This window comes from Gopherus evgoodei, chromosome 2 (genome assembly GCF_007399415.2).
Source record: "Gopherus evgoodei ecotype Sinaloan lineage chromosome 2, rGopEvg1_v1.p, whole genome shotgun sequence".
In the NCBI taxonomy this organism is placed as follows: domain Eukaryota; kingdom Metazoa; phylum Chordata; order Testudines; family Testudinidae; genus Gopherus; species Gopherus evgoodei.
The window spans coordinates 96,771,440-96,799,388 of NC_044323.1; the positions used below are offsets into that span (position 1 = coordinate 96,771,440).

The following is a 27,949-nucleotide window of genomic DNA, read 5'->3' on the forward strand; positions in this document are numbered from 1 at the left end:
TTTGCATGAATATAAGTGCTGGAGTGCTTTGATTTGTATTCTTTTTGAATAAGGCTGTTATTCAATATTCTTTTAAGCAATCGACCCTGTGTTGTGTCACCTTAATACAGAGAGACTATTTGTATGTATTTTTTCTTTCTTTTTATATAAAGCTTTCTTTTAAGACCTGTTGGAGTTTTTCTTTACTTCAGGGAAATTGAATCTGTACTCACCAGGGAATTGGTGGGAGGAAGAAATCAGGGGAGATCGGTGTGTGTTGAATTGGCTAGCCTGATTTTGCATTCCCTCTGGGTGAAGAGGAAAGTACTTTTTGTTCCAGGACTGGGAACAGAGAGGGGGAGTCACTCTGTGTAGTTTCACAGAGCTTGTGTCTGTGTATCTCTCCAGAAGCACCTGGAGGGGGGAAGGGAAAAAGGATTATTTCCCTTTGTTGTGAGACTCAAGGGATTTGGGTCTTGGGGTCCCCAGGGAAGGCTTTTCAGGGGGACCAGAGTGCCCCAAAACACTCTAATTTTTTGGGTGGTGGCAGCAAGTACCAGGTCCAAGCTGGTAGCTAAGCTTGGAGGTTTTCATGCTAACCCCCATATTTTGGACACTAAGGTCCAAATCTGGGACTAAGGTTATGATATGAAACACACAAGCTTCCCTCCACCCAGAGTTGAAAGTATCTTGTCTCCTGATTGGTCCTCTGGTCAGGTGTTATTTGTTAACCCTTTACAGGTGAAAGAGACATTAACCCTTAGCTATCTGTTAATGACACCCCCTACATTTAATTTTTTTGCAGCAATTCTGCAAGAATCTGAGATGTTATGAAAATTCCACTGTACCTTAACATTCATGAGCACATTATTCACCATCACACTGGGGTTCCACTTATGTTTCTGCTCACACACAATCGTAGAAGACTGCTGTTTTCCTTGTTAACACGAGGTTCTATCTGCTCTCAGTGTTGGCTCAGTCTGTTTATACTCCAGGTAAATTCAACATGAACTGGTGAAAGCCTTGCTTACACACACAGACCAAACTAGAGACTGACTATTTGCAGTAATGAAACTGACAGATCTCCCAAGTACAAGGATGCTTCCTAATGATTTTTCTTGAGGCAGCCAGCTTACCAGCACCTTGTGTGCAAAAATTGATTATTCTGCGGGGAGACAATGTATTTATTTTCTAATCCATCAGTGACAGTTATTGGAGTTGTAAACACCTCACCACCCCCAACACTGAAATGGAGACAGCTCATACATTATGCTGAGAATTGTGAGAGAGACTACTCCATTTGTAGGAGTTTTCTTTTAATTGTTAACAGACCTACTCAATTGTTGGGATTCTTCACAAGTCCCTGTGGTGGGAGACTGCTGGACACTGTACCATTTAGCCGGATGATGATGGATCATGTTGATCATGGTAGTGCCCAAGGACCCTCCCAGCCAAGAGTAGGACCCTCCTTGTGCAAAGCACTATACAAACACAGAGTAATAGACAGTCTCTGCTCTGAAGAATTTATAATCTGAATAGACAAGATAGATACAGCATAAAGTCAAGCGATAAAACACACCAGCAGAATGAATAATATGATGGCAAATATCATCTTAGTTCCACAGTTTTTTTGGGGGGGGAGGCATGATTCAAGCGGGACAGGGGGGATTACCTAACCAAACGGAGAGTGTAGTGCTGTAGTGTAGCTGTAGCCTTAGGAACTGGAATGAAGTCATCATTTTATTTCAGATGAGTCAGCAAACACTATGAGACAGGTACAACTTTCAGTCCCTAATGAGCAGTGCGGGATTGGAACTGGTGGCCCAGAGGTGAAATATACTGCATCCTAAGAGTACTGCACATCTGAAGGACATTGCCATTGAAAAAAATGGCACAGAAAGAGATCTCACACAAGAACCAGTAGTTGTTTGGCAAGATAGATACAAGCTTTGTAGTACATATCCGTTGTGTGCAGGAAGATTTGTAGATTACACTACAGAAAGGAAGATGCTCAGATTGCCCTATCCATACAGGTGTCCTTTTCCATTGTCAGCTGGGATCATAAAGAGGTTTCCTTCCTTAGTGAGAAAGGCCTTCATATTGTTACAGCTTGCAGAAAAGTTTATGGTAAAGTGCAGCTAACAATACAGCAAGCTTCAACCACTGTAGGGGAATCTGGATTATGTTTTGATTATGGCTATTGAAAGAGAAAACAAGGATTTGGCTTGTGGGGAACTTTCAATAGATTGAGACAGAACAGCTGGTCGTTAAGCAGACATTATTTGCTATAACGGGAGATGCAAAGGAGCAAGTTAACAGTGACCTGCAAAAGAAAAGAATTGGGTTTGTTCCCTCTTTTGTTGCTTTATGATGTCTAGAAATGGCCTCTCCGTGTTAAAATTGTTGAATTATCTGCTGATTTTTTACATCAGAAATTCATCTTTTGTCTATTGTTTTGAAGCTGTTGGTGGCTGGAGACCTGGCAGGATGATGGCATAGAAGGATGAAACCTCAATTAATTGAGAGAGGACGTTATTTTTATTCAGATTAAATGTGTTTTATCTATCTCAGATGCCTGAGAAACACTTGGGTGGGGGAAAAGTGTTGTTAAAGATTTCAATTCAGAGAAGAGAAGAGAAGGCCAAACATCCCTGAGACTTCCAACAAGTTGTTCAGCCAAATCAGAGAAGAGCAGATATATTTTTATTGTGAAATAAGCAGGAAACAAAAATACTCCCTCCCCCCACCTTGAAAAGAAATTCCCAGTTAAGGAAACCACAAAACAATAAATCTTTTCTTTTAAAAACTCCAATCAGAACTTAAAAAACAAAAAACAATGTTCAGGCATTCTTTGTACACCATGAAGAGGATGGCTTTTCTACTGCTGACCTAAAAAAAGCACTCAGCATTTTAGCCCTCCATTCAAACTACTGCTGCTTATCCTCCTGAGTCATATGCCAGGAAGGCCCATCTATTATTTTGCTCTCACTTGAATAAGGTTCTTGTGTGGCTCACTGGTAATCGAAAATGCATTGACCTTTGGATTCCAATTCTGCCCCTTTGAAGATATGCGTAAGTATCCCTGACGCTGTTTAAGAGCTAGATTGTGACTGTGTCCATAGGAATGCACAGGAAGAGTGGGGGGAGGGCGGGGACTGTACAAGGAACGTTAGCCCAGCTTTAACCCAGACATAACTACAGCCTAGACCGAGAGATGAGTTGTTGTGAACAGTTCTCTCATCTGAACAGAAAGTGAGGTATAGACACAGAACATTTTTATAATATGCCAGTTAATATTTTAGATCACAAAAGACTGATGCACACGTCAAATGTTCTGTGTCAAATGGTGCTTTTATCTGTACTGTTTTTTTCTCCTGTTGCTGACAAATGAACTGGGGATGGAGGGTAAGCGGAGGGGTGTTTGCTTTTTACTTACTTGGACTAGTGTGAGGGTGATGATCCCAGGTCTGTCTTTCATTACAAGCAAGAGTATGTTTTAAGTAGGTCAGACATATCTTATCTTTCCATCTTACAATCACGGCCATCATATCAGAGCACCTAGTAAAATGATCTAATTCCAGTCACCGAATCCAGCATCTCATTTCTTCTCCAGAGTTGATAGTATGTTCTATAGAGCAGCACAACCATTTTGAGAAGGAAGTGGGATAGGGTGTGATCCTACACTCGTTGAAGTAAATGAATGGACTGCCACTGACGTCAGTAGCCATTGGATCAGGCCCATGGTTGGGGGAACGTTTGGATGGGAGAGAGGAAAGAAGCAAAGAGCAGTGGGACATCAAATCTATCCTTCTATCCTGCAGTGGGATCCAATAGTGCATATTTCTGTGCCTTTGCAGAATCCCAGTGAGGTAAAAATTACTGCTTTCTTTTAATTTTCTTTTTACCAGTGGCTTGCTAAATTTCCCCAGAATTACGTTGTCAAACACTGAAGATAGCATGTGAAACATTATACTAATCCTACGCAGGTTTTAAAGAAGTACAGTAACTCCTCGCTTAACATTGTAGTTATGTTCCTGAAAAATGCGACTTTAAGCGAAACAATGTTAAGTGAATCCAATTTCCCCATAAGAATTAATGTAAATGGGAGGGTTAAGGTTCCAGGGAAATTTTTTCACCAGACAAAAAACTGATATATGTATAAATATAAACACACGCACACAGTATAAGTTTTGAACAAACAATTTAATACTGTACACAGCAATGATGATTGTGAAGCTTGGTTGAGGTGGTGAAGTCAGGGATTGGGATATTTCCCAAGGAATGCCTTGCGGCTAAATGATGAACTAGCACTCGGCTGAGCTCTCAAGGGCTAACACATCGTTGTTAATGTAGCCCAGCAGTAGGCAACCTATGGCACGCATGCCGAAGGCGGCACACGAGCTGATTTTCAGTGGCACTCACACTGCCCGGGTTCTGGCCTCTGGTCCAGGAGGCTCTGCATTTTAAATAAATTTTAAATGAGGCTTCTTAAACATTTAAAAAACCTTATTTACTTTACATACAACAATAGTTTAATTATATATTGTAGACTTATAGAGAGAGACTTTCTAAAAATGTGAATGTATTACTGGCACGCGAAACCTTAAATTAAAGTGAATAAATGAAGACTCGGCACACCACTTCTGAAAGGTTGCGACCCCTGATGTAGCCTCACACTCTACAAGGCAGCACGAATGGAGGGAGGGGAGACAGCATGGCTGACAGAGACACACACCTTGTGTGTGTGAGAGAGAGAGACAGCGAGATGTGCATTGCCCCTTTAAGTATGCTGACCCCACTCTAAGTACATTGCCTTTAAAAAGATCAGGACCTTTAAAAAGATCAGGAAGTTGAGACAGCAGCTGCGGCTCTCTGCATCCTGATCCCTGTCCTATCCCCACCCTGCTCTATATGGAGAAGGGGTAAGTGAGGGGCAGAAGTAGGGGGGAGGGAGACACTCTGACATTAGTCCCCTTCTTCTCCACTCCCCTGCACAGCAAGCAGGAGGCTCCTGGGAACAGCTCCAAGGCAGAGGGCAGGAGCAGCACATGGCAGTGAGAGGAGGAACAGCTGAACTGCTGGCAATTGATAGCCTGCTGGGCGGCTGCCGCACAGGGAATTTAGGGGAGCGGGGAGCTGATAGGGAGGTTGCTGGTCCACCCTGGTTCCAAGCCCCCACCACTAGCTCCAATGGGCTGCTCTTCTTGCAAGCAGTGGACAAAGCAGGTGGCTGCCAAACGACGTTATAAGGGAGCATGTTCCCTAATTGATCAGCAATGTAACAATGAAACAACGTTAACCGGGATGACTTTAAGTGAGGAGTTACTGTACTACAAAGACTAGCCCTGATCCTACAATCAGATCTGCTTATGCTGACCTCTACTTCCATGCGTAGTCAATGAACTCAGTGGGCCTCTGCCCAGGTGCAGGAGTTGTCTAGCCCATCCAAGTGCAGGATTGGGACCAAGGTTTGCTTGTTACAAACCCATTAATTTGCTCCTTATTGTAATCAATAAATTGCTTATGTCAAAAAGGCAAATCAGGAGGCAAAAGTTGCAAAATCTTCAGTGATTTAAGGCACGTTCAGTTTTCTAGTTTGGTGATATCCAAATTTGCTTAATCAGACACTGTTTCAGATCAGCCTGTTGGGTTACAGCTTACTGAGCTTAAACCAATCAGAAGCTGCAAAGGGTGGTAGTGTAACAGGTGTGTATAAGCTTGATTGGTAATCACGTGTTTCGTAGCCAATCTGTTCGTGTGTGAAAGACCCACTGAAAAAAACCCAGAAAATTGCTTATATAGCAAAATTAAAACTGACTATTGATGGTGTTGTCCAATCTGCATGATAAATAAACAAAAATAGAAAAAATATTTTTTCTTGACTTTCTTCCAGTAGTGCTAATCTTAGGAGTGACTTGTATCATTAGTAGATAAAACGCTTTCCTACAGAAAGAAGTGTATTTATTTTAGAGTTGGATGCCCCTTTAATATTTGTTTCTCCTACATAGGTTAGTTTAATGCAGTGGTCCCCAACCTTTTTCGTTTGGCAGGCGCCAGACAACGAGCCACGGAGGACTGTGGCGGCGGATGAGCATCCGCCGAAATTCCGCCGACAAGCGGCAACGTCAATAGGCATTGCTGCCGAAATGCCGCCAACAAGCAGCGTCATCCAGAGGTGTCGCCACTGAAAATTGACAGCATTTCAGCGACGACGCCTCTGCATGCTGCAGCTTGTCGGTGGCATTTCGGTGGATGCTCATCCGCCAGCGAGTACATGGGCGCACTTAGACACCCCGGTGGGCGCCATGGTGCCCACGGGCACCACGTTGGGGACCCCTGGTTTAATGCATATGTAAAATAAATTATTGCATATGTACATAAATCATTTTTCAGATTGTAGATGTCTACTTAATTTCCCATTTTTTACCTGTTTAGATTCTAAGGATTTGTCTACACTGGCAAATGAAAGACAAAACTTTTGTCGTTCAGAGGTGTTAAAAAAATACACCCCCTCCCCCGAAAGACAGACGTTTTGTCCACGACAGGTGCCGCTGTGAACAGCACTTTGTCAGCAGGAGCATTCTCCTGCCCACAACGCTAATGCTGCTTGTGGGGGGTGGAAGTTTTTGGTGGCAGGAGAGCTCTCTACTGCCGACAAATGGCGGCTACACTGCGCACCTTTTAGCAGCACGACCATGTCGCCAAAAGCTGCATAGTGTAGACATAGCATAAGCATCAGATTCCGTTCAAAAATAAAAAAGCAGTGTTGTGAACAACATAAAAAATAAGCAAAATTATGTTCCAGCAATATGTATACAATAATCCATGTACTGAAGTTTTTTCTTTGTTTTGAAGTACATTTGCTACTGATTGCATTTATTTTTGCGCATGTTTAATTGCGTAATCTATTTCACAATTTTGCACACATTTTCTCCGTTTTTGACTGCAAAGATGTCTAATTAGTGATTACACAGGAATATAATTTAGTTCTATTACATTTTGCTTGTCAGTTGGTTGCCATGTTTGCTTAGCTCTGGAATATAAGCCTGTAATTAGGTATTCTACAGGTGTAGTCAATCAAGAAGATACTTATTTCATGCTACCAAGGGCCTGAAAACTAATACCAAAAACAATATCAAATCAATTTTTTTCTATCTCTAATCTCTTGCTGTTATTACTATAGCGCTTCAGAAAGTAGATACATTCTCAAAGATACATACAATAGCGCTGTGTCAGACTCAGAGCAAATCATCATCTAAACATAATGCCTGTTGCATTATGGGAATTACTTAATATGCTCTGCATCCTGTGAATGATTATAGCTTTTAATTAAGTTGGGTTCTCTGATTTTACACTTAGCTTTCCAATGACAATTACAGCTGCATAGAATGTCAGCAGGTGTGTGTTTAGCAAAGTGATCTGGCTGCAGATTTCTCCTTCATTGGAATTGAAAACAGCATGGGGGGTTAAAGAGACACTGCGCAACAGCTAGCATAATTCCAGACATTTTGAATGACTGACACAGTACACAAATGTAGACCTGGATTTGGGCTGAAGTCATTGATTTAGCCATAATTGATTACATGAAGGTCTCAGATGCATTTTCAGTTCAATTCAAGAGCATAAGGAGAGAACTTTATTGTGAAGAAGAAAAGCGAAAGTTATCAGGCAGTCTTTATTTAGAAAAATCCCAACCTCCTATACTCGTTCACAGTAATGATCTAAGACACTGTGATGATTCTGTTGTAAGATTTAGTGTTCTGGGCCATTAACGTTGAATATTGTTTTTTGGTTTTTTTTTTAAATAAGGGACCAGGTGGCTTGGTGAAGAGTGAATTTCTGTGCATTCATATCTTAAGCCAGGGCAGTAGATCACAATTTGAAATGTGTACACCCATTGCACCTCCCCCCCATCCACGAAGTATGTTCATAATCTCTGAAGGAAGACATACCATTAAAATCAATATGATTGCTAACCCAGTGGTGCAGTTTAAGAAAGAGACAGCTAGTGATGTGTTAATGAAAGGCCTGATGATTAACAAAAAGTCCCTATTCCAGTCATCATTAAAAATTTATATTCCCACCTCTAGGAAATTAAAAACTTGTCATGGTATAGAGAATGTATGCCTGCCCAAACCCAAGCCTTAAATTAGCTAGCTTCTGTGCTTTGTTCTACTAAATACAGGCCTGCAACCTATGCGAAGAGATGACTGTAAATATTTTTAATGGGCCAAATGCTGCACCCCCTTCCAAGGATGGGCAAGGTCCAAAACACAACAGAGATTGCTCAGTTCTGTTGCAGTGGGCTACACGTGTATGTGTGCAGGCCACAGAAAAGCCACATGGTGGTATTCCACACCTTTTACAGAAAAGGAGACACACTCTTCCGTGGCTGTCTTCGTGGGCCTGGGAAGAGGTAGTTGGGGCCAAAGTAGACTGTGGTGTAACCATGGATTTGTAGACCCACTGGTTTATAATAGCAACCATGGAACAGATGTGTAAATTCCTCCCCCAAAAAAAGTTTATGTAAGCCCCTTCTGGAAGGCCAGTTAATTTGGGCTGTTCATGAAAAACGATCAGCTCTTGTCTACTCTCATTTGCATGAAGGACACGAGCCAAATCTGTTCTCATTGGAGGGATTTTAATCATGTCAGAAGCAGGGAGAGGACTAAAATGAACAATACTGTTCGTCTATCAGTCTCTGGTTTTGCCACACCATAGGCTAATTCACTGAAAATTCCCCTCCTTCCTTTTGTGTCCTTTTAATTACCCAGTGAAGTACCGGCTGACTTATCAAGTAGGTGGACAAAATGTATCTCCCTTGCTGTCACATGTACTGCACCTAGTATTTTACCTTTGAAGTACTGCTGTTCCACAGAAGTTATGCATATATTCAGCTGTGAAGCAATTGTATTATTTATATTTATTTCAGCAGCTGAGATCAGGGCCCTATTGTGCTAGTGAGTGACTGCCCCTGCCCCAACTAACTTGAAAACAAAATACACAAGACAAACTAGGGGTGAGAGGGGAAACGGAGGCGTGAAGAATTGAAGTGAGTTGTCCGTGGTTGCACAGAAGACCTGTGGCAAAGGTGGGAGTAGAATCCAGGTCTTCTGATGCCCAGCTCACTGACTTGTCTAGACCATTCAAAGGTATCTGAGGTGTCTTTATTCTTGAGTACCCAACTTGGACACATAAGGTTTGATTTTCAAAGGGGCTGAGCAACCATTTCTCCCACTGACTCAGTTGGAGTTGTGGATGTGCAGCTTCTCTGAAAACCAGGTCATGTATACATACACCACCACTGAAATGCAGCCAGCAGTAGGGCTGAGAGCAGCAATCAACTGGTGCCCAGCATGCAGCACAACTGTCTAGAGAAGGCAGACAGGGCCTTGATGTTAAAGACTCATCCCAAAAGATACTAAAACAATTTTGGGCCCTGTCATAAACAGATAGTTAAGAGTTAATGCTTCTTTTACCTGTAAAGGGTTAAGAAGCTCAGTAAACCTGGTTGACACCTGACCAGAGGACCAATAAGGGGACAAGATACTTTCAAATCTTGGTGGAGGGAAGTCTTTGTTTGTGCTCTTTGTTTTGGGTGGTGTTCGCTTTTGGGACTAAGAGGGAACAGACGTCAATCCAGGCTCTCCAAATCTTTCTGAATCAGTCTCTCGTGTTTCAAAATTGTAAGTAACAGCCAGGCAAGGTGGATTAGTTTTATTTTTGTTTTCTCAGCTTGTAAATGTCCCTTTTTGCTGAGAGGATTTTACCTCTGTTTGCTGTAACTTTGAACCTAAGGCTAGAGGGGGTTCCTTTGGGCTATATGAATCTGAGTACCCTGTAAAGTATTTTTCCATCCTGATTTTACAGAGATGATTTTTACCTTTCTTTCTTTAATTAAAAGCTTTCTTTTTAAGAACCTGATTGATTTTTCCTTGTTTTAAGATCCAAGGGGATTGGATCTGGACTCACCAGAGATGGGTGGGGGGAAAAGGAGGGGGAATGGTTAATTTCTCCTTGTTTTAAGATCCAAGGGGTTTGGATCTGTGTTTACCAGGAAATTGGTGAAGTCCCTCAAGGCCACCCAGGGAGGGGAAAGTTTTGGGAGGACAGAAAGTGCTCCAGACACTGAAATTTCTGGATGGTGGCAGAGTTACCAGATCTAAGCTAGTAATTAAGCTTAGAAGTGTCCATGCAGGTCCCATATTTGTACCCTAAAGTTCAGAGTGGGGAAGGAACTTTGACAGGCCCAGACTTGAAGTCCATTCTCAGGCAAAAGTCCCACTGACGTCAAGATTGGGTTCCTTGTTTCCCTTTTGAGAAGCAGCCCCACAATGTAACTTTTCAGCAGAGTGCTCTAGCAGAATGGAGTCCTTGGGATAACCTCTCCTCCATGTTTGTACAGCTTTCCCTTCCACTTGACGGGGTTCCTTCCCTATGTCTTTGATACACTGGGACTATACAGCCTTATCAGTTCAGGTCATGCTGTGCTTCAAAGAACACTTTTTACTGTGAGCCCAAAACTCAGAATAATATACAGAACCATCTGATAGTGGAATACATTTAGTAAAATATTCACTCCTATACATATTTCAGCTATTCACCAGCCTGTCTGTGAGAAAAAAGTCTTTTATTAACCCCCTGCCCTTCCTATCCTTAGGGCCTGATTCTGGTTTGGAAACAGTTTTACATGGGACTTACTCCTAATTTACAGATGTCAGATCAGAACCAGGCTGCTAATCTCTGTCTCTGTTGTCTTTGCTTGTCGTGTCACATTTGTTATTTTGCAATCTGTAACATTAATCATTTTCTCATTTCATTGACTCACTTTGTTTTTTCCACTCACCATGGCTACCGCCTAGTGGGGCTGAGTTCTACACAGACTAGATCCTCTCTGGATTTAAGTAAATGCATTTTTTGACTTTTTTTCATTACCCAAACATACACGTTTTTGCCACCCATCTCCACCTCTCAGCGGCAGACCAGAGCCTTCTGCAGTACGTGTGATCATTGAATCACCCAGTGTAGGAAAGCCCTTGCAGTTCACCCAGTCCATCTCCCTGCCAATACTAGTGTCTTGGCCAGTCTACTTTGAAATTTCCTTAGTGATGGGAATTTCTCTACTTCCCTTGGGAGACTGTTCCACAGCCTCATCGACGCCACTTTCCAGAAATCTTTCCCTGACTTTGCCCTTTCTTAATTTCATCTCATTAGTCCTAGTTAAATTCCCTTTCCTATCCTAAATAATTTCTCTCTTTCCCTTGATGTTTTTCACCCATCTGTAGCCTATCGTCATGATCCCTTGGATTAAAAAGAATCCCAGTGAGCTTTACAGACTTTACCCATGATATGCACAGAAATAATTTACATCTACCGGTGGACTGCAGCCATCTCTGGGGTGAACCTTGGTTCTTTTCTGCTCTAGGAAGAGTTTGCCAGTGTCATGGAGACACACAGCTTTTGCTGGAATAGCTTATACCAGTTCCCTGAATGGAATAAGCAAAATAAACAAAATGCCTTTTTTTTTTTGCCAGTGTAACTATGTCTATGCTAGAGTTTTTGCTGGCATAGCTATGTCAGTTAGGGGTAGGATTTTTTTCACACTCCTAACCAACATTGCTATGCCGGGCAAACTTTTTAAGTGTAGACTCCTACGCTTAAGTGTAGACCAGGCCTCGGAAACTGTTTAGCAACACGTTACCTAATAACATAGAGAGAAGTGAAGGAGAATGCTATCCTCATTTGAAATCAGTGTTGAAAGAGGCTTGCAGTAAGAAATTTTGGTGGGAGTGGAGCTCTCTTATAACCTTTAATCTAGTGAATAGGTACTCACCCAGGATGTGAGACTCTTGGATCAAGTCTTCCTTTCTCTTGAAGGGGAGAAGGGATTTAAATAGGGACCAGCCGCCTCTCAGGTGAGTGCCCTAACTACCAGACTGTGGGATATTCTGAATATTCTCCCTCAGTCTCCTATTGAAGTTATTCCACTTTAATTCAATAATTAAATATTAATTGAGCCAGTGAAAGTGTTAGAATGACTCTCCAGCTGCGTCCAGACACTAATAGCAAAGGATTAGCTAGCCTTCTGCAGGACCTTAAGAGCAGTAGCAGCAAATAAACCATTGATTTTTCAATGTTTTGGCACTGCTGTTAAGTGATGGGAAATGCTAACAATTGCACGTACGCTACCCTGTTGATTTAAGAACGTTCTGTATGTATTTGTTCATTCTTTTTTTTTAAAATCAGTATTAAATGGATCCCTTTTTTTTTTATGAGGAAAAAGTGAATGCCCTTGTGGTGCCAGGTGTTTTAGAGATTCTTTCCTGAATCAATATATTAGTTCATTTTCACAGAACCAGGCAGAAAGTACAATAATTGTCCTCAGAGGAGCTGCCTCAGAAAGCTTAATTGCTATTTTGAAATAGAGATTTGATGTAAAGGGCCTGAGTCACAGAGGGCCCTGAGCCTGGCCTCCTTTTGTGCACATGCGACTTTGCGCAATAAGCATGCATGCATTTTTTAAATATTATCAACTACACGCACACACGAACAACTGTACATGCAGGGGACAGAATGGATCTGTGCAGACCCTTGGAACATTCCTTTGAAGGATCTCAACTGCTTTATAAACATTCATAAATTAAGCCTCCCTTCCTCCCTCTTTTTATCCCTGTTTTACAGGTAGGGAAACTGAGGCACAGAGAAGTAAAAGAGACACTGCCAACTTGAAACTCTGTCAGTTTAAAGAGAAAAGAATTAAAAGTTGTTTCGGGCATTACACTTGGCCTAGAGACCCTCTTGTCAATTTTTGTGGTTTTAATAACCATAGTTTCCTGTTTTAAAAACGTCCGTCCCCGTTTGCTGTGTGGAAAAACCCATCCAAACAAAAAGGGAGAATGACTAGCTGATGACTCTACACAAAGGACTATCTAATACTAGAAGTAAGCAAGCTGAATGAATAAAGAAAAAATACTTTTCTCTATTCTTGATAGGTTCTTTACATTTTAGTGACAGCACCTAAAGATACAGCTAGGCACCTCGTAGGATTTTTCCTGAACAGCGTAGGTGCCTAACTCTCATTGGACTTGGCAACTTGGGATGTTTGAAAATCCCATTTAAGCACCTGGTTCCAATGGGAGTTTGGCATGTAGGCTCTTTTAAAAATCCTACTAGGCATTATCAGCTGGTTGATGTTTCAGACTCTCTGGCTTGCCTGAGAAACTTCTGCAGAGTCACTGGAAAACTGTTCTACCACATTCCCTTGCATTACAGCTGCTCTTTGTGTATTTTAAATTCTCTGACATCAAATAGCATCCTCTTCTTCTCCTTGGCCGTAGCATGTCATCTACTCAGAAATAATCCCTAAGAACAAGGGAGCCAATTTTCAAACAGCAGGGCTTGAAGCCTATGTGCATTCACCTGCATTTGTGAATGCCGATTTGTTAACTGAGCATGTAAATGGGTAATTGTGCATGCAGATAACCAATTGATTTCTACATGCAAATGTGGGTGCACAAGCACAAACCTAGCTTCTGCTTTTTAAAAATTTGGCTCAAATTAGATTCATACATTGGGCATATTAAAGTAGTTCAATGCAGTTGCTGATTATTTTCCTCTTGTCTTATCTGGATTTGGCAATCTGAATCATATTCCCATTCGAGGGCATATTTTGTCAGCTAACCCCTTAGGCTGTTTGTGTATCACAGCTCCATGTTATCTCTGTCCTTTTTCCATCTTAGCATCTGGCTACTTTTCTTGCTGCTGCTGGAAGTGGCAGCCGCAATAAAAACTCCTCGTGAGTTCACCTGTGAACACACATGTTGGCTTCAGCATTAGTGACATTTTCCTTACCCTTTCAATGGATAGTGCTAAAATATTTTCAAAACTGTTTTTTCCATATAAAATGTTAGATTGACGTGTTTATTGGAGAAAAGTCTGCTAGTTAAATGCATGGCATGGGACTCTTGGCTTTTTGAAATCCACTCCTGAAAAATCTTGGCTGGGAGTTCAAGTGTATCACTTTCTTTTTTTCATTTAATAAAACTGTATAAACGAAATGATTATTTTTCCTAAGTCTTTAGTTGGTTTTTCTTTCAAGTTTCATTGGAGAAAAAGCTGCATGGAATGAACTCTGTGGGTTTGGGGATTTTTTCTTCCCTATTTTTCTCCTAACAGCTTTGCACTCTAAGAAGCCAAAATAATATTACGAGGTTTTTTTAATTTGAAGATATGGTAATAATACAAGGAGGTTTAGTCTGCCAGTTTGCAAAGGATCAGTGATCTCACTGCTGTGATCTTGTACTTCTGGTCTGTTGCCAATGAACAAAATCCAGCCTGCTTAACATTCAGTGTCTGCATTGTTCCCGTGCTGGAATGAAATGCAGCAATGCTGCTTTCCTCTATAACAATGGTTTTCAACCTTTTTTTCATTTGCTGACCCCTAAAAAAATTTCAAATGGAGGTGCTAACACCTTTTGGAAATCTTAGAGAGACTCTGCAGACCACAGGTTGAAAACCGCTGTTCTATGGTAATGACAACCTTTCGTGGACCCCTTAGGCATAGTCTGCGGACCCCCAGGGGTCTGAAGACCACAGGTTGAAAACCACTGGTCTTCAACAAGCTCCACTGTATAAAATTAAATGCTCCAACAAGTCATTTTAGGAGGCTTAAAAGGGGGCATAGAAGAAGGCTGTTTGAATAATGTGCAGCAATACTTATGAATGGCAAAAAAACCCTGTACAACAGGTCTGAACATATGAACCAGTAATTGAATACTCCAGTCCTTAGCAAGTAGTTACTCTAGTCAATTGGACTATTGCCTAGGTATGGCTGTAGGAGTCAGATACGGATTACTATTCACAGAATGTGTGTGTGTGTGTGTGTGTGTGTGTGTGTGTGTGTGTAACTTTGTATTAAAGTGACACTGATGCCATGGGTCTGATTTTTACACTGGTGTAAGTCAGGAGCAACTCCAGGGACATCAGTGGTGTAAGCCCAGTATCAGTTGAGAGGACAATCAGGCCCTCTGTTACTATCTATGGTGATAATAATGTTCTTTACAACCCCAAATTAACAGCGTTTCCACTCTCTAGAGCAGTGGTTCACAATCTGCGGGCTTCTTGCAGCTGCAGCCAATGTGACATCCTCAGCGCCATACAGGTAGTATTTGTGTTGTGTGGATGCAGCCCACGTAACACACAGAGAGCTGCTGATGCAGCTCACAGTGGTATTTATAGGTGGAGAACCACTCACTGCTTTGAGAGAACCCCAGCTGTGCTTTGTGCCACCATGGCAACAATGTAACATTTTTGCTTCCAGATTTGTGCGGTCATAAATGATGCCCCGGCCATGAATCTAATTACATCTGAGTCGTTGACTCCTCTGTCTCTGTGTTTAGATGCTGTACTGTCAGTTCACAATAACTGGATTTGATAGAGATTTTACTGCTCAGTTTATATTCCCCCCTTGGCACTAGATTTTGATATGATGCATTTTTACTTTAAGTGACAAACACTCCCAAAATGACCTTTTCTCTTTATTCCTGTGTAGATGTCGCTCCTATGAAGATTGCTGTGGGTCAAGATGCTGCGTAAGAGCCCTCTCTATCCAGCGACTCTGGTATTTTTGGTAGGTTAGGACTTCTTTTTTTCTGAACACGGATCCTATACTTGCCTCATTTTAAGAGAGCCCGATAAAGCACCACATTTCCTGCCTGGGTATTTTATATAGTTAACATTTAAAATATATATAGGCTGAGATTTTCAAAGCTGCATAGGAGATTTAGATGCACTGTTTGCATTTAAATGAATGTGATGTCTGCATCTGAATCCCCAAGGCAGCTTTGCAAATCTCAGCCATTATGTTCAGGATAAACACTTTCGGATAACAGAGCCAAAGGGAATTTATGAATGTTGGCTTGGTGATGTGGGACCAAATTCTGCTGCCTTTACATCAGTTTAGAATTTGGCCCATCTCATCCAGTGGTCTATGTTGCCATGCAACTTTTGTACTTCAACCCTTCTCTCCATCAGCCAGAAGGGATCCCTGCAGAGCAAACCTACTTAGCATCTGGGCTGAAAGAGGAGCATTTGTGTTGTTCAACAATGACCCCTCTGGTCAGTTTAAGGAATGGCATGGCTATGCTCCAAAGAAATCCCCTCTGGTACACCTTGTTCCAAAGAAGGGGCATGTGGACCTAAGTCATTTATTTCCATCAATATTATTTGGAATTTTGATCCAAGCAAATCTTGGTGAGGTAAAGAGGTGTCAGGAGGGGACAGATGAGCCCATAACCCCAGAGTTGGGGGAAGAAGACAGTAGTCTCCCAGCGCTGCTGGCCTAATCACTATTGTTCCTGTAAGCTAATGAGAGAAAATACAGTGGAAACCCACTATATGAACAAAAACACTCCTAAGAACAAAATCTCCTCAGTCACTGTAGAAATATCAACTACGTGCTGGCATACACATATATCTCAACTTGTGCAGTCCTGCTTTCAAGGAATAATATTTTCAGAAAATCCTGATAACAGCATATGGAGGCTGATGGTTAGAGGGTAATGATCTTGGTTTCTTTTATCTATGAATTTTTGAATAACCCCAGCTTCCTGAGGCCCTGCACTTTAGATGGATGCCATCTCCAAGTTTGACTTTTCCTCCTTCTTTTGCTCAGGTTCCTTCTCATGATGGGCGTTCTGTTCTGCTGCGGAGCTGGTTTCTTCATCCGAAGGCGGATGTACCCTCCACCACTCATAGAAGAACCTACTTTTAATGTATCCTACACCAGACAACCAGCCAACACTGCAGCAGGTCAGAGACTACTTATATGCTAGCCTAATTTCTTCTGTGTGCACAGGAAATGTTTAAAAACCATGTGATTTTTAGCTAGGAGTAGCTGTTGCACTAGTTTAATTCACCACAGGTGATGGGGGTTCAAATTCTGCTTCGAGTATGTGGCACCATTTGTGAATGTACACCCAATACTATTGAGATCCAGTAGGCGATAAGAATGGGTCAGACCAATGGTCCATCTAGCCCAGTATTCTGTCTTCCGATAGTGGCTGCCAGGTGCTTCAGAGGAATGAACAGAAGGGCAATCACAGTGCTCACAATTCTCTTTCTAAAGAATTTTTGCATTTCTTTTACTAATCCCTTCTAGAGGGTTCTTCCCCCACTGGTTTTATAACTTATGTCCATGAATGCAAACAGAATAGGAAAACAGTTAATCACATTGCCTGTTGCTCTGCGTATGTTGCAATGCCACATTAGCAATGATGTTCCTCTTTTATATGAATAATAAGGAACAGTTTCCCATAGTTGGTACAATATACTTGAAAATACCTTTGCTAGAATGAGACAACCAAACATTTTCCTTCTGTGATCCTACCTAACTGTGGCTTTTCCATTTTTGCTGTGCACTTTGTGTTATGGAATACTGCTTTAAAAGTGGGAAAACACTACTTCTTCCTTATCAGTCTGAGCATTCTTCAACTGTCAAACAATGATTTTGAGGAAGTCTGAAGGATCAGCTGATCCCTCCATTCCCCCCAGCCTACTCCTACCCTGTCCCCTAAACAGTCCCACCAAGAGAGCCCTTCTGAGGGAATGTATGCTCTGTGGGACTTCTTGAATCCTGTCCCTTCCAGTTATGAGACCTTCTCTAGCTGCAGACATACCTGTGCTAGTTGCACTTTAGCTAGCTCAAAATAGCAGTGAGGATGTGGTGGTGTGGGCTTCGCGTCAGCTGCACAAGCAAGTCTGTACTCAGGTAGGTCAGACAGACTTGTGCACCCCATGATGAAGCCCAGACCGGTACATCTTCACTGCTATTTTTAGCAAGCTAGCTAGAGTACAGCTAGCATAGGTATGTGAATGCGAGCTGCAAATCACACCCCTAGCTGCAGTGTACACAAACTGTTAAGACATCCCTATGCTCCCAACTTGGAGTACATTGCCTCGCAGATAGAGCTGGCTGCAGGATGATTATTCCATTTCTTGTCCGCTTTCCAGGTTTCAAAATTTTGTTTTTGTTCTGCATTGGAATGAAACCAAAACGTTTCCAACATTTTCACAAAACAGATATTGTGTCAAAACATCTGTTTTCCCACTGGAAAGGTCAGGGTTTCATTTATCTGAAAGTGACTGGAGAGTCCACCCTGAACCTCAGAAACTTTCCTGATGAAAATTTGGTCAAAGTGTATATGTCTTCGCAAAACATTTCAGCTTCAATGAAGCAGCATATTTCAATGGAAAAAGGTTAGTCGAAAATGTTCCAATCAGTAACATAATCACAAACTGCAGGTCACACAGAGATCTTAAGTTCAGACTTTCCAATCTCTCCCATATCCTATTGCACCCAGATACACTGCATAAGCTCTGGAAATACCCCTGCTCAGTGTTATCCGCATCCTTATGCATATGCATGCATATTGTCTTTCAGTCAGAGATCTAACTGCATCATATAAAAGGATACCCTCACTCTCAGGCTCCAAGACACTCCCTTTTATTTTTATTTTTCCCCTTAAAGGTATTTCATTCTTTCATTTGTTAAACATATTAAATGCATAGGACATTCCATTCAACGTGAGAAACACACACACTTATTCTTTGTTTACCAATCACGCATTTGCCTAATGAGATAGTTTAGGTAGTTCTTTCCTGAGATGGTAGGAAAAAATAAAAAATAAAATATTATAAGTCTTGGAAGTAACTCAGTAGTTATATATAAATAGGGAGCATCACATGGCTGGATTGGCAAATATATTTAATTGTTCTTAATGAGCTACACATGGCAGAAGTCATGTGGAAATAGAAAATAGCTGTCTAGTTAAGTCTTTTAATGTCCTAGTTATGCCACATGATTTTAATTTTTTTTTTAAAAAGTCTTAAGATCTGATGTAAAGCCCATTGAAGTCAATGGGAGTCTTTCCCATTGGCTTTGGTGAGCTTTAGATTAGGCATTTAATTTGTAAGTGCTTTCTCAGTCTCTCTCATATGAGTCTCAGTCCCAGTGACTGAATTCTTCTGCATTTCCGACCATGCCTGTCCTTTAAAATAAAGCACACTTAGGGCCTGCAAGGTACTGAGCACCTATGACTCACATTGGGCGGGGGGGAGCGTAGCTCAGTGGCTTAAGCATTGGCCTGCTAAACCCAGGGTTGTGAGTTCAATCCTTGAGGGGGCCATTTAGGGATCTGGGGCAAAAATCTGTCTGGGGATTGGTCCTGCTTTGAACAGGGGGTTGGACCAGATGATCTCCTGAGGTCCCTTCCAACCCTGATGTTCTATGATTCAATGGATTTGTGGCTGCCTAGCACCCCATTTTTGAAGGTCTAATGAGCTTGAATAGTTCTGATATACTAGGCAATAAAAGTAAACACCTGGGATTTGACCCTGCAAGAAGGTCAGGATCCAGCCCTTATTTTGCTTTAGGGTTTATTGAAAGTGTCGCTGATCTGAATACCAGTGTGGAAATAAACTGATTACTATGATGTAGTTGTGCAAGGCATTTTAACAATAATAATTGCAGAATGCAAGGAGTTCCCCCACTCCTCGCCCGAGTTCCCTTTGTGGAAGGAAAAGTGAGGAAAAATGCTGAAATGTGCAAGCACCTTCTTTGTGGCAAAATGCTAAAGAAAAATAACACTGCTGTAATCACAGACATAGGCCCAAACACCCCTGCACTTTAGGGAAGCTTGGGTTTGGATCCAGTTCCCAATCCAATCTCCATGGCTTGACTCCATTTCTATCATGGGACCAGTGGTTACATTGGATGGAAACAGGGGCAGGAGCTCTCTCATTGCCAAACAAAGAAAGAGGGGAAGCTGTCTGGAAAGTGCTACTTACCCAAAGCAGGGTGGAGAAGAAGCGCTCCTATCTATTTGCAGAGAAGGAGGAGTTATGCTCCCGACCTGCTTCTCCTAACCTTAACCCCTGAATGGGCCAAAGCAAACACAAGATCCAGACACCCCAAGCTCCATGGATGTTTGGATCGGCACCTTATGGCTTAGGCCCATCTCTCTTTGAGACTAAGGGAATAAAAACTCAGTCTGAAAAAGTATTAAGTAGTGTGTAACACTAGTAGTGTGTCTCTGGGTTCCATCCTGTTGTCATACTGAATCCCCAGGCCACTGAGCCATGGAAATTGGTGATCAAATGTAAAATCCATGGGGGCTGCTTTCCTTACAGACAAAGTAGGAAGCAAGGCACCAAGGAGAAACTGCTGCTCCTTGACCACTTTATTCTGTTAACTCAGCTTTGCCATGAAAAAAGAGGGAAAGGAGGAAAGAACTTGATATATTCCCACAGATAAGCCCTGCAAAGTTCCTAGAGGGCATAACTTTTTAATTGCTGAAACCATATTCAATAGATTTTTATTGATCAGAAATTTTGGAATCCTCATGGATAGTTCCCTGAAAACATCTGCTCAATGTGCAGCAGCAGTCAAAAAATGTAATGGAATTCTTGGAGCCGTTAGGAAAGGGATAGATAATAAAACAAAAAATATCATAATGCCACTGTATAAATTCATGGTAGGCCCACACCGTGAATACTGCATGCAGTTCTGGTCATCCCATCTCAAAACCAAAAAATATTAGACTTGGAAAAGGTGCAGAGAATGGCAACAAAAATGACTGGGATATGGAACAGCTTCCGTATGAGGAGAGATTAAAAAGACTGGGACTGTTCAGCTTAGAAAAGAGACGATTAAAGGGGTTTATGATAGAGGTCTGTAAAGTCATGAATGGGATGGAGAAAGTGAATAGGGAAGTGCTGTTTACTCCTTCCGATAACACGAGAACCAGGGGCCACCCAATGAAATTAATAGGCAGCTAGTTTAAAACAAACATAAGGAAATTCTTCTTCACACAATGGACAGTCAACCTATGGAACTCATTACAGGGAATTTTGTGAAGGCTAAAAGTATAACTGGGTTAAAAAAAGAATTAGATAAGTTCGTGGAGGATAGAACCATCAATGACTATTAGCCAACATGGTCAGGGATGTAACTGCATGTTCCATGTGTCCCTAAAACTCCAACTGTCAGAAGCTGGGACTAGACGACAGGGGATGGATCACTCAAATTGCCCTGTTTTGTTCTTTCTCTCTGAAACTTCTGGCATTGGTCACTATCAGAGACATGATACTGGGCTAGATGGACCATTGCTCTGACCCAGTATGGCCATTCTTATCCTTTTATGATCATTATGATATCTAGAGTTTGAAGTCTATCTCCCATCATTCTTAATGGAAGTATAATGTCTCTGATTCTCTGGGTACCACATAGTTTTTCATTTGAGCATATATTTCCTGTTGTTCTGGGCTCAGATTTCATTATTGGCATGTGATGAATTCAACATTTCTTAATCTTACTCTGTGCTAAGAAAACCTGCCCCATAATATTAGCTAGACTGTATTGCCTTCAGTTGGAGCTGGATTGGGCCTCACACTTGTCTGTCTTAAAGCGGGGTTGTGAGCTTGAGATGCAATCCAAGAGGCAATACCATTCAGTACATTGTAAAATACCAGGTGCATTTTTTTGTATCTTGGAAGATTTTAGAAAAAGATCTTGGTTAAAAATAAAGTAATAAGAAAAGCAAGCTCCCAAAGCTATTTCTTTGTAATTGCAGCATACCTGACGGGGCAAAAAATCAGCATCGGCAAATAAGTACCAAAACCCCAGGGCACCAAGAGCAATTTACAAAACACAAATGGGAGTTGGATCAGGCTCTGAGAGGAGATAGTTAACCAGCAGCAGCAGGTATAGGCTGTTCAGCTTTTCTGAGTATAATGGCTTAGATCTCTTGGGGCCAGTCTGCTCAAGGAAGAATCACAGATGCACCTGGAACAGTGTGTGTATTCTCCTATAGAACCCCACCCTGGCATGTACAAATGCCAATTGACGTGTTCATACAGCATTTGGCAGGCTCAGCTGATAGGTAGGTACATCCAGGGGTCCCTTCTTTGAAAAAGTGGCCCTTGCTGTTTTTGTCATGCTGCACAGATCCAGACAGAAGGAAGTTTGATTATTATAGCTGTAAAATGTCTGTTATCTGTTGCAGTGTGAATTCTTGCACCACTGTAAGGAGGCTCCATCTTAAAGAGGTTTTCTTACTCAGATTTGGCTGTAATATCACCTTTGATTAAACTTGCTAATTTTCAGGTAGCTATCACCAGGAATCTAGCTTATTCCCTTAGGGCAGTGTTTCCCAAAGTTGGGATGCTGCTTGTTCAGGGAAAGCCCCTGGCGGGCCCGGCCAGTGTGTTTACCTGCCCCGTCCGCAGGTTTGGCCAATCATGGTCCCCACTGGCTGCGGTTCGCTGCTCCAGGCCAATGGGAGCTGCTAGAAGCGGCAGCCAGTATGTCCTTCAGCCTGCTCCACTACCAGCAGCTCCCATTGGCCTTCAGTGAAACAAGGTCAGTGGGATCCGCGATCGGCTGGACCTGCGGACGCGGCAGGTAAACAAACCGGCCTGACCCGCCAGGGGCTTTCCCTGAACAAGCGGCGGCCCAAGTTTAGGAAACACTGAATTAGGGATTAAGGTTTGCTAGAGCGCATTGTGCCAGTTGATGGGGGTGAGAGGAAGGAAAGGCTTGTGGCAGTGAAGTAAATGGAAAGATGGATCTAGCCTTAGTACTGATTCTAGGCAAGCATTCTATCTAATCCCATCTTCCCATTTGCCACCTAGAAAACTCACAACCCCCCAGCTCTCCATCCTGTGTTTGTTGTTGTTTGTTACCGTAGTGCCGAGGAGCTCAGTACCCCATTATGCTAGGCACTGTACAAACATAACAAAAAGACAGTCCCTGCCCTAACATGTTTACATTCTAAGTATGCAACAAGATGGATATGGACAGATCAGTGGGGAGTACAAAGAACAAGGAGACAAAGGTACATGTACATGGATACATGTCTGTCTGGCAGACTGCCTGGGAGCCACAGACCCTGGAAGCCCTGGGCTTCCTCGGCCATGAGACATGTGGACTGCTGCAGAACCAGGTGGACACACTTGTGGGAAACCTATTTGGATACCTGACGGACTTTGCTGAAATCGAACAAGCTCTGCAAAGTGTTTTGATTTTACTGAATCTTTAAATTTCAACGGAAAAAAATGTGTCATTGGAATTTTTCCAACCAGTTCTAATTACTGGAATGGAGAGGCATTGTGGGTGGGGAACTGGACTGGGACACAGAAGCCCTAGGTTCTGTTCCTGCCTCTGCCACTGGCTTGCTGTGTGAGCTCAGACAGATCACTTCATGTCTCTGTGCCTCTGCCTTCCACCTCCAAGCCATCGTCTGTTTAGATTTAAACACTTTGGGTATGTCTACACTACCTGCCGGATCTCGTAGCTGAAGTTGTGTATCTTAGATTGATCCCCCCACCCCCTCCAGTGTAGACCAGGCCTTTGAGACATGGACTGTTCAGGGGTGCTGGAACAATGTGTACAGTGGGGGGGTGCTGAGAACCATTGAACCAAACTGTAAACCCTGCATATGATGGAAAGCACTTGCAGCCAGGGGTTGCGGCAGCTCCCCCCACACCCTTAGTTCCAGCACCTATGGGACTGTGTGTTACCCAGTCTTTTTACAGCACCTAACACAGTGGGCCCCTGATCTCAGCTGGGACCTGTAGACACTACTGTAATATAATACTGATACAATACTAATCATCATACTTCCCAGGCAGTAGTTTGGTGTTTGACTAATGATTCTTTTTCATCATATTAAAAACGCTGCTTTTAGTGACTTACTTTCCTTTGTCATTAGATGTAGTGATTTATTAAGTGTTCTTTGATATGACTTTGGTTCTGTGTTTACATTTTTTCCCTTTGAGCTAGTTGAAGTTTTGTGCCTAAATGAACTGACAGAACTGACAGAATGTCAATGGCATCAAAGTTTCCTTGGTGCGTAGAGCAACCATGTTTGTTCTCAGTTCTCTCTGGCCTACGCTTATTGCTAATGTCAAAGATGTTGCCATTAAGTTAATGAAGAACTACAGAACAGTCTTATTGGCAAGCATGTTGGTATTAACTGGGCCCTTAATGTTTGCTGCTCTGAATGTTGTTTCTTAGCTGACACAGCTAAGTACATTGATACGTGTTCTAGGGTTTCCATCTAATTTTTCTTAGGGATCTTGGGGATTTATCCTTGGGGATATGTCCTTACTGTATTCAAACAGTATCCGCAGGCAACTTGATATAGAATACATGCATGTCGGTTAAAGGCTGTGAGTGTAGGTTGAGATCCTGTTGTGTATTTTCTCTACAAAGTGAATTTAGTGCTCCTAACTGGTGCAGGTTCAACGCCCCTGGAAACTGAACTCTTCTATCCACAGAAGAAGCAGTGACAGGGCAAGCATCCCCAGTGCTCATGATCTGGAGGAAGCACCTGTAGGGGGTGAAAGGTAGTTCCATCTCTGGGTCCATTCAGTCCTTCCGTTGTCTTCTGAGACTCCCAGCCAGGGTGCCAGTAAGCGTGATGATGATTTTGTTATGGTGTCAACAGCTGCCCACTGGACTGAGACCACCAACCTCATGTGACTGGGCAGCCATCAGATGGAAACAACTTGTGTGCATTGTCTTTGCCATGTGTCATAGTTAAAACCTACTATGTATCATTTGCCTTTAGAGAAGAGCACATCTGTGCTTTCCCTAGCATTGGAGCAGCATGATACTAGCCTGTCTGTTTGTTATAAATTTACCATTGCATTGTAAATTAATGTATTTTCTCTCTATTTCTTTTAGGATCACAGCAACCAGGGATGCCATATTACACAGATCCGGGAGGACCTGTGATGAACCCCATGGCTATGGCTTTCCATGTCCAGCCCAACTCCCCGCAAGGAAATCCAGCGTACCCACCTCCGCCCTCTTACTGCAACACACCACCACCTCCATATGAGCAGGTGGTGAAATCCTCCACATAACAACTCTGCAGCTCTGTTACCTGACTCTGTGAGAAGCAGGTGCCATTGCAAAGTGACTGGGGTAGAGAGCCTCTGTCTTTCTGAACACTTACTAGTTCTCTAACTCTCCCTACACACACTCCCCATTAACATTATTTGCAAGGGATGATTTTTTTTTTTTGTAGTAGGGGGTAAATTTTCATTTTGATGTATTCAAAACTAAAGCAAGGTCTTTTCAATGCTTTTAATGGAAACCTATATTTAAATCCAGTATGTTTTCCCTTTATTTATTGTTTCAAAGGTGTATATTAACGCATTGTGGCAAAATACGGTAGCAGCTTTATGCAACCACAAAGTGATGCACACTCTCCTAAAACCCAGTAGACAAATGTGGTGTTTTACTAGAGTAGAAAGGAGAGAAGGCGTGAGTTGGGGAAAAGAGTCAGGGCAAAATATTTATGAGAAGTGTAACCACCAACCTCATGGCCTGTGGTTTTCTAGGAAAGCTCTGTTCTGAGACAAAGAAGGGGGACAGGATGTTATGGAATCCATCGAGCGAGGAAGTCGAGTCATGGCAGTGGGTTCTGTTTGGAACGAGTCCCACTTGAGAACTTCACTTCTATAAAAGGTGTGGGTCCAAGAAATTATGAATGAGCAGGTCTGCAAGGTCTTCACTTGCACCTGGACTCTGAACTTGCCACCATAAGCCTGGCTCCTCTTCTTCTTCTGACACTTTCTGGAGGGCTTTTTTGTTGATGTTGTTGTTGCTACCAAGGATAAGATTGTAAAATATAGTTGATGACCTTTGTGTGGCAGGGAAAATGTTATCAGCTAACAGCTACACATCTACACTTGTAGAGAAACTACTTCGAAATATTTCAATACACAGAAGAATTTTCTGCCCTAAAGTTAAAATGGAAAAAATGGGAACTTAGGCCCAGATCCTCAAGGTATTTGGGCACTGAACTTCCATCTGGGCCTTGGGTCCCAATCTTGCTCCCTTTGAAGTCACTGGGAGTTTTGTCATTGACTTCACTGGGTGATGATTGGGTCCTTATTCCATACAACGCGCTAGCTCACTGGGTTTGGTTATGGTCTTATAGTCACAGAGAGAGCACAAAAGGGTGTTGTCTTCTCCAAGCAAGAGATTTGAAAATCTTCTCTTAATGATGCTTTAAGTGCAATAACTTACTGGGATATATGTTTAAGGGTTGCTTCTGAGCCTAATGCATGGACACTTTGGCCATGCAATGCCACTTGCAGACGAGTCTCTGTGCATCATGCTGAAAATGTTCCCAATTGTATTTGCCTCAGACTCCTGGGAGGTTCTTTGAGTGGCAGTGGCTACTACCCAACATCTTCAAACAAACAAAACCTTTTCTCCTGAGGTGTTAATGAATGGTTGTTTTTGCAGACATTTTCCCACTTATTTTGATTGTTTCCAATTAAAGTGTGGTGTTTTTTATTGCTGTTTGAACTGAAGAATCACCTCAACTATGAGCTCCTGGCACAAAACCTATAGAAATGTTTATTAACTTCCAATTAGTTACACCGGTGCCATCCCACTGGATGCCTGAGGGTGCCCATGTGTAACTGAATGCATACTCCCAAGACATCTGCATTGCGGAGATGTGGTTGAGGGCCTTATTTAGCCTGCAGAGCCTTTATCACTGGTGATGATTTGTGAGAATTTGGTTCTCAGAGCCCAGGCTGAGTTTGCAGGGCTAACAATCAGAGACCAACGTCTTTTTGCTTGTATACTGCACACCTTCAATACAGACCATACCGAGCACCAATAAACCCGGGAATGCCCTGTCCTCTTTTTAGTCCCTTTTCCGAGTGGAACTACCCTTCAAAGGATCAAATCCAGTAGTCATAACTCAGGCGGAATTACTATTGAAAATCGCCACTTGTGTGACGTCTAGGAGAAAATACTTTCTGCGCCCACTCCAGTATATCCCTGACACACTCTGGGAGGAACTGGCCTGATATAAATACACTGAAATTGCATTCATTTGAATTGTGTTACATTCACCAAAGCCCAGCCTGGGACTTCAGCTAGAATCCTTAGGGTCACAGAAACACATTTCATAGACTCCAGTAGGTCATTTGCAAGCAGCCTTAAGGGGCCAGATCCCAGTTCCACTGGAGTCAATGGGAGATTTGCCATTGATTTCAACTGAATCAAGATTTGGCCCAAACGCAAGGATTAAACGTGTTTAGCAAATAAAATATAAGCAGAGGATTTGTGCCAGGAGCAGTGGTAGCATTTCTGTAAGCCTTTGCACTGGATTTCATCTCGGCATGTAACAATTAGTCTTGCTTTCAAGAAGAAATAAATGAAGGGATAAAGATGACATCAGTTTAAAAATACTGACCTGTAAGGCTGGGCTGTTTTTGCATTTTATAAATACAATCTTTAAAAGGGCTTGTCTACATGAACATTTAGTTTGCGGCAAGCTGAGGCGTGAATCTATCCTGTGTTAGCCTGCTGCGTCAAAACTGTCCACGTGGACCCTGCTGATGTGCAGTATCAGTTCCTTAGTACACTTTGATCTACCTAGCTTTGGAACAGGAGTAGGTCAAAGGGCATTAAGGAGTTGTTAGTGTGCATCAGTGTAGGGTAGATTCCCACCCCCCCCCCCATTTGCTGTGAATTAAATGATCAAATAAGCAAATTCAAAGAGTATGTTTCTAAGCCTACTTACACTGTTACAAACCAAGAGGAACTCCAGTAAAGTCCACTCAGTTCCACTGGTATGAGATTAGAATCAGGCCCTGTTTTTCTACTTGCACTTATAGTAAAGTCCATAGGAAATTAAATCAGATTGTATCCGACCATATTGTGTTTTAGAAGTGTTGAATGTGACATTCATATCTATGTATCTTTTTAGGGTAAAAAGAGACACTCATATTTACTGAGACTTAGATTTCGCAATACATGGCAAAGCTCATTCCTTTCTGTAGTGCTGGGTTTAGTGCTATATTACAACATGAAGTTTGACCTGATCTCTTGCTTATCCCTACAGCCTACTTTGCCGATTAAAAACCAATCAAATTCTAA

At 42.2% G+C, this 27,949-nt stretch overlaps 1 protein-coding gene across 11 annotated transcripts in view; it reads left to right on the forward strand.

Annotated features, from left to right (window-relative positions):
* Positions 1-27,949, forward strand: part of VOPP1 (VOPP1 WW domain binding protein) — a 197,700-nt gene extending 169,751 nt beyond the window's left edge. For all 11 annotated transcript variants that reach the window (XM_030551419.1, XM_030551424.1, XM_030551420.1 and 8 more), the window contains 3 exons: positions 15,530-15,607; positions 16,652-16,788; positions 24,725-27,949. In XM_030551419.1, coding sequence (XP_030407279.1) covers positions 15,530-15,607; positions 16,652-16,788; positions 24,725-24,906 — 397 coding nt within the window. In that variant the 3' untranslated portion in view covers positions 24,907-27,949. The remainder of the gene's footprint in view (positions 1-15,529; positions 15,608-16,651; positions 16,789-24,724) is intronic.